The sequence below is a fragment of the Physeter macrocephalus genome, chromosome 10 (assembly GCF_002837175.3).
Source record: "Physeter macrocephalus isolate SW-GA chromosome 10, ASM283717v5, whole genome shotgun sequence".
In the NCBI taxonomy this organism is placed as follows: Eukaryota; Metazoa; Chordata; class Mammalia; order Artiodactyla; family Physeteridae; genus Physeter; species Physeter macrocephalus.
In genome coordinates this window covers 83,990,600-84,002,517 of record NC_041223.1, presented here as the reverse complement: position 1 = coordinate 84,002,517, position 11,918 = coordinate 83,990,600, and the positions used below count along the sequence as shown (strand labels likewise).

At 44.3% G+C, this 11,918-nt stretch overlaps 1 protein-coding gene and 1 long non-coding RNA gene across 5 annotated transcripts in view; both read left to right on the top strand.

Moving 5' to 3' along the window:
• Positions 1–1,180: 1,180 nt before the first annotated feature.
• EEF1A1 (eukaryotic translation elongation factor 1 alpha 1) lies at positions 1,181–4,312 on the top strand. Its single transcript, XM_007116498.4, has 8 exons — positions 1,181–1,270; positions 2,128–2,305; positions 2,591–2,770; positions 2,893–3,189; positions 3,270–3,420; positions 3,514–3,770; positions 3,856–4,090; positions 4,179–4,312. Exons 2-8 carry the CDS (start codon positions 2,162–2,164, stop codon positions 4,301–4,303), a joined length of 1,389 nt encoding a protein of 462 aa, XP_007116560.1. The 5' UTR covers positions 1,181–1,270; positions 2,128–2,161; the 3' UTR covers positions 4,304–4,312.
• A 5-nt stretch (positions 4,313–4,317) lies between these two features.
• The window catches only part of LOC129392478 (uncharacterized), a 37,728-nt gene continuing 30,127 nt past the window's right edge, over positions 4,318–11,918 (top strand). For all 4 annotated transcript variants that reach the window (XR_008618425.1, XR_008618424.1, XR_008618422.1 and 1 more), the window contains exon 1: positions 4,318–11,453. This is a non-coding gene — a long non-coding RNA (uncharacterized lncRNA). The remainder of the gene's footprint in view (positions 11,454–11,918) is intronic.

Genomic DNA, 11,918 nt, shown 5'->3' with positions numbered 1-11,918 from the left:
GTGGAAGAAGAGACATAATTACCTAGTAATTAAGCTCATTAAAAATAAAGGTTCTTCTTCCTTCAGGAGTATTTCTGAGTCTGTCTGCCCTGATTGCCAAAGCAAAAAGGCCTTATCCAGTCTCACCCTAGATTTATGCCTAAAATGCAGTTATAATCAATAGGATGACGGAAAATGAAGCTATTTATTTAAGTGGGGTAGGCCATTTTTGAGAAGCAGTGATTTCACAGCAAGTGTTAGCAATAGTAAACTGGCTGGATAAGCTTGCTGATGCTTGTGGATCTTTGTCTCTACATGAGATCACGTGGAAAGACTGAATTTGAGAAATTCTTTTTAGATTTTTAATGCTTGCAATCAAATGCGTGTACACTGGAAAAAATGTACCAAGAGAGTAGACACACACTCAGGGTCTCGTTAATGTAATAACACTAGAGTTAGAAGTAAAGCAAACCGTAGCACTGAAGTCTATTCTAAACTGAAAAACTGGACGTCTGGAGTACCACATGGTGTGAATGTGTGATACGAACTTCGAATAAAAGCTTTGGACGGAGAAAGCCAAGAGGCCAGCCCAGGAGCATATTCGGCGGGCTCTTGGCCTCGGAACTGAACCACTCGCGGATTCCCGGGCCAAAGACGGGCCTTGTACTCTCCAGAAGAAAGGGGCGCGGGGGTCAGGGGCGGGGGAGAAGCCAGCCCCGGCAGAGGAAGGGGCTCGAGGCCGGACCTGCGAGACGGCAACGCTGAGAACGGGAGATGGACTGCGAGGTGAAGGAATACTCCAACCTCTGTCCGCCTTTCCAGTTAAACCAGGAACGGTACAGGGAAGATTCTGGACGTACCCGCCGGGCAGCCTCCTCGCCGCTCCACCCCCGCAGCTGTGCTGAGAGTAATTCATACAAAAGGAGGACTCGCCTCTGCCCGGGGGAATCCCAGGGACCGTCGATAAACTCCCACGAACCTGGAGCCTAGGGAGCGCTCGTCCCCACTCCCCCCTCCCACACGCTCTCGTCATCCTCTGGGTCAAGAGGAGCATGCGCGAGACACCGTGTGCTCGTCAGTGGGCTGAGCGCACATCGCCCACGGTCCCCGAGAAATGGGGGGAGGGGACGGCGATCGAATGGGTGCCTGGTGGAGGTGGCGCGGGGTAAACTGGGAAAGTGGTGTCGTGTGCTGGCTCCGCCCTTTTCCCGAGGGTGGGGGAGGACCATATATAAGTGCCGTAGTCCCCGTGAACGTTCTTTTTCGCAACGGGTTTGCCGCCAGGACACAGGTGAGTTCCGGGCGTGGCTTCCGTGGGCCTGGCCTCGGGGGACGGCCGCGGCCTTTGCGTGCCTTTCTCTCCCGCCGGGCCCTTGGGCCCTCTCCCCGTGTTCTTGAAGCCGAATTTTGGGTGCGGGTAGAGTTCGAGGCCTTGGTGGTTTCTCGAAACCCCATGGCCTCGTGCTTCGGTGGAGGCCTGGGAGGAACGCTGTGGCCGCTGCGTGGGGATCCCGCCGCGCCTTCTCGCCCGCCTCGTTCGCCCCCGCTATTTACCCCAAGCGGCCGCGGTTTTTTTCCGTTCTGTGCGGTTCAGCCGAGGCCGGCCGGGGTCTGACAGGACGGGCTTTTTGGCGCTCGTCGGTTTCGGGGGGGAGCAAGGGGGGGCCGCAAAGCGCGGAGGGCGGCGGGCCTGCTTGGTCGGCGCACATGCCGGCGCAGCCTCGTTGGGGCGAGGCGGGGCCCGCGAGCCGCGGCGGCAGGGCGAGCCGAGCGCCGCCCCGCCCGGCACCAGTTGCGTGCGCGGAAAGATGGCCGCTCTCCGGCCCCGCTGCACGGCCTCAAAATGGAGGACGCGGCGGTCCGGGAGGGGAGCGGCGGGTGAGTCACCACACAAAGGCACCGGGCCGGTGCCTGCCCGGCGCTGGTTCCTGTGACCCCGCGGCGGATGGGCGCTGTCCTGGCACCTCGGTTTCTCTCGGCTCCGGGGGGCCCTTGCTTTCGATGGGGGAGTGTTCCCGCCACGTTCGATGGTTGGAGACCAGAGTTGGGTCAGCTTGGCGCCGGTAATAGTGCTCCTTGCAGTTGGGATCGTGGCTTCTTCCCGAGCCTCTGGGACAGTGATCTGAAGGGGTTCCCCCCCGAATTTAGGTGTCGTGAAAACCACCGCTAAACCTAAGCAAAAATGGGAAAGGAGAAGACCCACATCAACATCGTTGTCATCGGACACGTAGATTCGGGGAAGTCCACCACTACTGGCCATCTGATCTACAAATGTGGTGGGATCGACAAGAGAACCATTGAAAAGTTCGAGAAGGAGGCTGCCGAGGTAGGTGAAACAACAGGATGGTGTAAGGAGCTTGTCAGCAAGTACGTTAAGCGGTAATTTTCCAGAAACCGGCCCCTGGTCTAGATCCCACTTGCACTAGTTAAGGTACGTTGTGGAGTTTGCGGTCAAGTCCTGGAACGCGAACTTCGGAGAAAGGCGAATGCACCTAAGTGTAGCGGTATTAAGTGGAATGCAGCATTTCTTCCGAATAAGTGGGGGGAAGGGATTTCGTGCTGGAGTTTGGTCGTGTTTTAGTTACCAAGTAACCATTCTTAATCCTTTCAGATGGGGAAGGGCTCCTTCAAGTATGCCTGGGTCTTGGACAAACTGAAGGCTGAACGCGAGCGTGGTATCACCATTGATATCTCCCTATGGAAATTCGAGACCAGCAAGTACTATGTTACCATCATTGATGCCCCAGGACACAGAGACTTCATCAAAAACATGATTACAGGCACATCCCAGGTTTGTAGGATTAAAAACTCGTGAAAATAACTTTGGGCCTGTCTTCTGCATTGACAAAGCCCTGAGTTTCTCCTTTTGAAGAGTTTTTGTTTAACAGGATGTGGCCTTTTTTTCTTTCAAAGGCTGACTGTGCTGTCCTGATTGTTGCTGCTGGTGTTGGTGAATTTGAAGCAGGTATTTCCAAGAACGGGCAGACCCGTGAGCATGCCCTTCTGGCCTACACTCTAGGTGTGAAACAACTCATTGTTGGAGTTAACAAAATGGATTCCACCGAGCCACCCTACAGCCAGAAGAGATACGAGGAAATTGTAAAGGAAGTCAGCACCTACATTAAGAAAATTGGCTACAACCCCGACACAGTAGCATTTGTGCCAATTTCTGGCTGGAATGGTGACAACATGTTGGAGCCAAGCGCTAATGTAAGTGATTTTCAGGAGTTTTAGGATTGTCCCAGAAAAGGGGTACATTTGATGGTAACCCTGAGAGTCTTGTGTTTTAGATGCCGTGGTTCAAGGGATGGAAAGTCACCCGTAAAGACGGCAATGCCAGTGGAACCACACTGCTTGAAGCTCTGGATTGCATCCTGCCACCAACCCGCCCAACTGACAAGCCCCTGCGTTTGCCCCTCCAGGACGTCTACAAAATTGGTGGTAAGTTGGACGTTACGATCAGAACCTGTTTGGGTTGTTATGATGTCTTGTTCCTTCATACAAGGTATTTATTACATGCTGTAAACATTTTAGGTATTGGCACTGTCCCTGTGGGTCGAGTGGAGACTGGTGTTCTCAAACCTGGCATGGTGGTTACCTTTGCTCCAGTCAACGTGACAACTGAAGTGAAATCTGTTGAAATGCACCATGAAGCTTTGAGTGAAGCCCTTCCTGGGGACAACGTGGGCTTCAATGTCAAGAACGTGTCTGTCAAAGATGTTCGTCGTGGCAATGTGGCTGGTGACAGCAAAAATGACCCACCTATGGAAGCAGCTGGCTTCACAGCTCAGGTAACACTGAAGTGACAGGTTTTTATTTACTGCTGTAAGTCTTCTAGTGTCTTTGAGACCCATTAAGTGCAAGTCTTCTTTCCAGGTGATTATCTTGAACCATCCAGGCCAAATCAGTGCCGGCTATGCACCTGTGCTGGATTGCCACACAGCTCACATTGCCTGCAAGTTTGCTGAGCTGAAGGAGAAGATTGATCGTCGTTCTGGGAAAAAGCTGGAAGATGGCCCCAAATTCTTGAAATCTGGTGATGCTGCCATCGTTGATATGGTTCCTGGCAAACCCATGTGTGTTGAGAGCTTCTCTGACTATCCTCCTTTGGGTAAGGATGCTTTTTTGGTGTAATTAAAAACTTTACTAAAGGTTTGGGGGAGAAAAAGTGTTTCTAATGGTAATATTTGTTTTAATAGGCCGCTTTGCTGTTCGTGACATGAGACAGACAGTCGCTGTGGGTGTCATCAAAGCAGTGGACAAGAAGGCAGCTGGAGCTGGCAAGGTCACCAAGTCTGCCCAGAAAGCTCAGAAGGCTAAATGAATATTATCGTACTTTTTAATGGAAACAACTTGACCAAAAATCTGTCACAGAATTTGAGACCCATTAAAAAAGTTTAATGAGAAGCCTGTGTTTTCTTTTGGTCAACACTGTAACTTCCTATAGTACTAACTACTTAGGAAAGAGTTGCCATAATCTATTTCTGATATTAAGTCTGCTGAAACAAAATTTTATATTTCTGGGTTTGAGCTTCAGGTTTCTTACCCTTGTGTAAGGAGAATTCACCTGTTTAAGTACATCATAGAAAGGCGTTGGTACAACACTTCACAGGTTAGGACAGATACGCAAAGTAACTTATGTAAGCTAGATTGTAAGATCAAATTCTATAATGTGGAAGCTCATGTTGCATATAAGATTTTGTATGGTTACGTAAGTATTGAGTAAATGAGTTACATCAAACTTCAGTTTCCCAGTTATGGGAAAGTGCTTTCACATTTACAATATTCAAGTAATTAACCTAAAATGTGAAGCCAAAGTAGTATTGAGCACTGCCCTGCTAGAGTTACTGTATCCAGATTCTAGGAAAAATAAAAGATGCTGGAAGCTATGTTTCCTGTCACTTAAATAGAAATTCACTTTCTGTAGGAATTTTCATCTAATGAGCAAGGTTGGGTGAAGAGAAGAACATTGCCACACTGGAGATTAAAACAGTTTAAAGAGGTATGGTGGTAAATATAAGGTCTATTTGGGACTGAGTGTAGGAGAAACCTAAGTTCTAGTTTGAAAATGTTTTATGAAGTTAAGTTCCATTTTAAAAACTACTTACTGGAAAGGAACATTGGAAGATTATAATTTGAAAGTTGCTGAAATTTGACATTTGGGCAGGGTGAAAATAGCTTAACTATAATGGATAATTTGGTAACCTGTGAATTGCAAGGGACTGGTCACAAAGGGGAAAAACTAGGTGGTTGCAGTTAATAGTAATTGATTTAGGGTATAACTGACAACTGTCTAATGTAAATACTTGGTTTTGATATTTGGTGAATAAACACTTGTGCATTTGAGGAAACAGTCTAATTCTGTATTTGATATCTTGGCTTTTAGGATATGAAAGGGAAATTAAGGTAGCTGGAACTGGTGAAATGAGATACATATCCTGTAGGCTTTTTTTGCTAATAGAAAGCATTCTGTAAGGTGTACACAGGTGAATTAACTGCAATTGGAGCATCTTTTCTCCTTTTTGAATTTTCCTGGGTAAAATGCCTTCTCACTTATACATGAGGCCGTTGGTAAGGGGTCTAATAAAAGATTTTGTCCCCAGCTTGCCCTTTAATGTTTTGACAAGTGATGGTGTTTACTATGAAGATTATAATGAGACAAGAATAGTATTTTTAAGCATTGCTGGCTAGTATAAAGGGTATCTGATAACACAAATCTAGCAGCTGTAGGATTTATCAAGGGATTTGTGACTGCCCACAATGAAGGTTTCACTGCAGAAAATTGCTTTTCATTAAATGGAAGAGTAGGAAGGGGAGAGCAGGACAGTTTGCATACTCCTCCATGGATTCTAGTCTGTATGTAATTTCTTTGAGCACCACCTACTGGTGGTCACTACAGATCGGTTTGCAACATGGATTTCTAGGTTCTGGATAAAGGAATGTTTTGCTTGAGTTTTTTCCACTAATTGCCTTTCCATGTATATGAGCTGATTAACCAGTAGATTCGTAAAACAAACTGGTGCTTGACCTTAAACCACATTTTATTTTTTTAAATATTTGGTTGCTCTGGGTCTTAGTTGGGGCATGCAGGATCTTCGGTTGCTGCATGAGGGATCTTTGTGGCACGTGCGCCCCCTACGCTGGGAGCGCAGAGTCTCAACCACTGGACCACCAGAGAAGTCCCTAAACCACATTCTGCATTGGCCAGCTGTTGAAATAACAGTGTAAGGACTGAAATGGAATCTTGTTGAACTTTGTTGCCAGAAATTCTGGTGTGATTTCAGAATATGAAAAGTGAGAAAGGCATTTTGGTTCAGGAGTTGAACAGATTGCCAGTATTGGGTATCTCATTTTTTAAAAAGTATTGTGATTACTCACCCTTTATTCCCAGAATAGGCAGTCTAGAATAAGTGAGTTTTGGCTAGGTCAGAACTCAATAATTTTATGCTTATAATTCTCTTACAGTTAATTATTGATAATTATGTCACAAATCTCAGGTGCATCAAGAGCTCAGCTATCTGGATGACACAATTTACTCTGAACTAATCTGTTTCAGTGTGGTAATTTCAAAATGTTTTAACTGGAGACTGATGTTTAAATATTCCCCTATGGCCCTCGAAATCACCTGTTTCACCTTAGTTTTTTGAATATTTGTTTTAAATGTTCTTTTTTAGACAAAAGTGTAAGTTGACTACACCTTACAAATCTTGTTGGAAAGTGTCAATAATAAATTGCCAAATTAGGAGGCTGACTTTGAGGTCTGATGTTAGATGCAGTTTTTTTGCAAGAGCAAGAGCAGTTCATCTGGTTATTTGAGTTCTGTCTGATCTGCCCAACACAGGGTAACTGCCTAAGTGGTGAAGAGCTCTTGATTTTCAGTAATTTGCAGAATGCGGTGTAAAAATCTTGAATATCACCAGGACAGGACTATGGGTTTTGTTTTTATTAAAACGTATTTACCTTAGTTAACTTTCCCGCTGAGTTGAGCACTAAGCTCAAGAAGAAGTTGTTACTGGCTGTATGTTCACGATCCCTGAAATGGGCAACTCTAGAAAAGGGGAGACGACTAATTTCTTGAGTGTCAAGATGCCCTTTCGTGTTATCCATTGATAGATGCTAGATACTTGTCTTCGTGAAATGCTGCGGAAATAAGTATAGTAAGTTGAGAATTAAGTTACGTTACAGAGGTAGGACCTGTGTCCCGAAGGAAGTGAACAGCGTGAGTGCTCAGTCCTGTGATTGGGGGAGAACATGCGCTTTCATGAGACAGAGGGAGGAATAAGATGTATTTTCCTTTTTTTTTTTAAACCTTGCTGAAATTTTCTTGTCCTGATCTGGTTTTCCATTTCGTGACTTGTGTTCTTTCTTCACTTCTAAACCCATAGGTTCTCTCACCCAGGTGGCATCGGAGTCCTCTGTTACTTGCCAGCCTCTGGGGACTTCCGTGACTAGTTAAAACTTCAATTGAAGTTTTAACGTTGCTTGCTCAGTTGATAGTGATTTAGAAAAAAAGAAAACTTTCTTTGTTAGGAAATTGCCACATGGCTCCTGAAAGGTCACCGACCTCTGATCCAGTGGAAACCTTGTAAAGGTCATATGGCTTTGTTCTTTTCTAAATAGAAGGTTATGCTGTAGTCTTGCAGTCATCAGAAATGAGTGAAATAAGTAGTGAAATTGTCATTTAATTTGGACAGCCCTCAGCAGGCCGGTGGATCTCTAAGCGTTTAGAGCTCAGTTTGTGGTCTCCATGGGAAAGACATGACAACAAAGATACTGTTAAATTAATGTTACAATAATTACAAGTAAGCAAAAGAGTATTAGAAAACTTAATGTTACAGTAATTCCAAGTAAGCAAAGAGTATTAGAAAACTTAGTGAGCAAGAGATTTAGAAGTTCTCCCTATTTTTTAAATGAGGTAACAACACTAAAATTCACCCTTTTAAAGTATGTAGTTCTGCAAGTTTTGATAAATGCAGTTCACAAGGTATAGAGTACTTCCATCACCCCTCCCCCTACCCCAAATTTCCCTGTGCCCTTTTGTAGTCAGCCCCTCTCCTCTACCTCTAACCCTTGGTAACCACCGACATATATTCTGTGCCTATAATTTTGTTTTGCAGCCATGTCACATACCTGGATTCATACAGTATGTAGCCTTTTGAGTGGTTTCTTTCGTTTAGCATGATGCATTTGAGATTCATCTGTTTGGCGTACACCAGTAATCTGTTCCTTTTTAATGACTAAGTTTGATTACAGCTGAGGGATGTTGGTTGTTTCCAGTTTTGGATTAATTATGAATAAACTATAAATATGCACATATAGGTTTGTGTGTGACTAGGTTTTCATTTTACTTGTTGAAGTACTTAGGAGTGGGATTGCTTAGTCGTTGGCAAGTGTATACCTTTGTAAGAAACTGCTCAACTGTTTTGCAAAGTGAATGAACTGTTAGTAATAGATTAAGTGAAATTTTAAATTTTATTTTGACATTGATTTTTCAAGGAAGGAAATTAATTTGACTAAATGAGTGTTACACTGAGATTCTGTAGGACACTTATGCCTAGTGTTGTGAACAAAATGGACACAGTTCTTGCCCTTTGAGTTTATATAATATACTGGCGGAGCTGGATACTAACTGAATAAGTAGATGATTTGGAGTTGTGGTGATGCTCTGAAGGGAAAGAGAAGGATACTGTGAGGGAGAAGAGTGAAAGGGACATAATTTAGGTTGGCTAGAGACGGTATTTGTCAGGAATAGAGGAGATCTGAAGGATAAGTAGAAGTTACTGAATTAGAGGATGTGAAAACATTGCATTACTTAGACATCTCCATATATGAGGCTTACCTTGGCCTCAACAATTACATAGAATCAGAAATGTCTAAGAAAACCTAAAAGCCTTTTAATCTAAGCTACTCAGATCAACTTTGAATATATTCATTGAAATTTTTGCTGATTACTTCATCAGGGTGTGTGGTTGTCATTGGAGGGCAGAGACATTGAATCCTCAAAAGTCTTTGTAGGGGCAGATACTCCTATTACAGATGACAGACAGGGGTGGAGAGAGGCTCCTAAATCATCCCATTGCTGGATGAAATTTTTTCTTGATATTTACTTAAACTTGACTGCTGGTAATTTAAAATCATACCTGGGCTGTTCTCTTGGAATAATTAAACAATGTCATTCTCTTTGTTGTAAGAACCACTAATTTACTTGAAGACACCAGTGAATACCTCTTAGTCACGTCTGAGCTAAACACTTGCAGTTCTACAGCTGTTTCATTTTTTTTAATTGAAGTATAGTTGATTTACAACTGTTGTGTTAGTTACAGATGTACAGCAAAGTGATTCAGTTATATATATTCTTTTTCAGACTCTTATAGGTTGTTACAAAATATTGAGGCTAGTTCCCTGTGCTATACAGTAGGTCCTTGTTGGTTATCCATTTTTTTGTTTTTGGCCTCACCATGTGGCATGCCGGATCTTAATTCCCTGGTGAGGGATTGAACCTGCGTGCCCCCTGCAGTGGAAGCCTGGAGTCTTAACCACTGGACCACCAGGGAAGTCCCTGGGTATCTATTTTTCTTTTTTTTTGTATGATTCTATTTATATGAAATGTCTAGACAGAGCCATAGAGAAAGCAGTGATTTAAAATGTTCTAGGGCTTCCCTGGTGGCGCATTGGTTGAGAGTCCGCCTGCCGATGCAGGGGACACGGGTTCGTGCCCCGGTCCGGGAAGATCCCACATGCCGCGGAGCAGCTGGGCCCGTGAGCCATGGCCGCTGAGCCTGCGCGTCCGGAGCCTGCGCTCCGCAACGGGAGAGGCCGCAGCAGTGAGAGGCCTGCATACCGCAAAAAAAAAAAAAAAAAAAAATTAAAAAAAAAAATTTAAATGTTCTAAAATTTAGTGTTGGTTACACAACTGTAGATGTACTCAAAACCATTGACTTGTATACTTTAAAGAGGTGAATGTTGGGCTTCCCTGGTGGCACAGTGGTTAAGAATCTGCCTGCCAATGCAGGGGACATGGGTTCGAGCCAAAGATCCTACATGCTGCGGAGCAACTAAGCTTACCGTACACCACAACTGCTGAGCCCATGAGCCACAACTACTGAAAACCATGTGCCTAGAGCCCGTGCTCTGCAACGAGACGCCACAATAATGAGAAGCCTGTGCACTGCAACGAAGAGTAGCCCCCGCTTGCTGCAACTAGAGAAAACCCGTGTTAAGCAACGAAGACCCAACGCAGCCAAAAAAAAAAAAAAAACATTTTAAAAAAGAGGTGGATGTTACAGTATATGAACTATATCTCAAAAAAGCTTTTTAAAAAATGTCAGGGATCAGGGGAGCCCAGAGGTCAGTTGTTGAAGGCCAAGTGTCCATCATGGGTTGATTCTGCTGTCTTGTCTTTGATCAAGACACTAAACAAGGCTGTTGCTACAAAATGTTGAAGTCTTTTCCTGGCCGTGATAGAGACCTCTTTGTGCACAGTTGGGAGGCCTCAATTTCCCTAAATAGTCTGATATTGGTGGGGGAGTGCGGTTGTGTGTGGGGGAATGGCTTGTGAACAAAAGTGACTTGGAGTAGCACCACCTGTGTAGCAGGCCCTGGCTGGCTTCAGGTGTGTGTGAGCGGGGAGAGGATGGAGGGTGTCCCAGTTTTCTATGCTAAATGCCTCTCAATCACCCCAAGAATTATATCTGATGGCTCGGGGGGTCCCCTGGGCTCAGCTAGAGCAGTTCTTGCTTAGGATTTCTCAGACAGTTGCAGTCACACCATGATAGGGCCTGGAGTTATCTAGAAGGCTTTTTCACACATTTGTCTGGCAATTGATGCTGGCTGTCAGCTGGGACCTCAGCTGGAACTGTCAGCTGGAACACCTACCTGTGACCGTTCCATGTGGCCTGGGCTTTGTAGCATGACGGCTAGGTTCCAAGAGTGAGTATCCCACGGGAACCAGGTAGAAGCCTTATTACCTTTTATAGGACTCAGCTTTGGAATTCATATAATGTCACTTCTGCTGTAGTCACTGGCTCATTCCATAGACCCCCAACTCTAGGTGAGAGGTGTGGCACCATCATGTTGTAGTAAGAGCATGTGGGAGGGGAGATGTTATGGTGACCATGTTTGGAAAATACCCTATTTTTAATGTAAAAGTGTGTATATGTTAACACCAAACTCCTAACTTATCCCCCTACCCCTGTGGTAACCATACGCTTGTTTTCTATCTGTGGGTCTTATTTCTGTTTTGTACATAGGTTCATTGGTATCATGTTTTTTTAGATTCCACATATGAGGGATATCATGATATTTGTCTTTGACTGACTTCACTTAGTATGATATCTCTAGTTCCATCCATGTTGCTGCAAATGGCTTTTTTTTTTTAACGTCTGAGTAGTAGTCCATTGTGTATATATACCGTTATCTTCTTTATCCAGTCATCTGCTGAAGGACATTTAGGTTGCTTCTATGTCTTGGCTATTGTAAGTAGTGTTGTTATGAACATAGGAGTGCATGTATCTTTGAATAATAGTTTTCTCCAGATATATGCGCAGGAGTGGGATTGCTGGATCATATGACAACTCTGTTTTTAGTTTTTTGAGGAACCTGTTCTCCATAGTGGCTGTCTCAATTTACATTCCCGCCAACAGTGCAAGAGGGTTCCCTTTTCTCCACACCCTCTCCAGCATTTGTTGTTTGTAGATTTTCTGATGATGCCCATTCTTGCTGGTGTGAGGTGATACCTCATTGTAGTTTTGATTTGCATTTCTCTAATAATTAGTGATGTTGAGCAGCTTTTCATGTGCTTCTTGGCCATCTGTATGTCTTCTTTGGAGAAATGTCTATTTAGGTCTTCTACCCATTTTTGGATTGGGTTGTTTGTTTCTTTAATATTGAGCTGCATGAGCTATGTATATACTTTGGAGATTAATCCTTTGTCAGTTGCT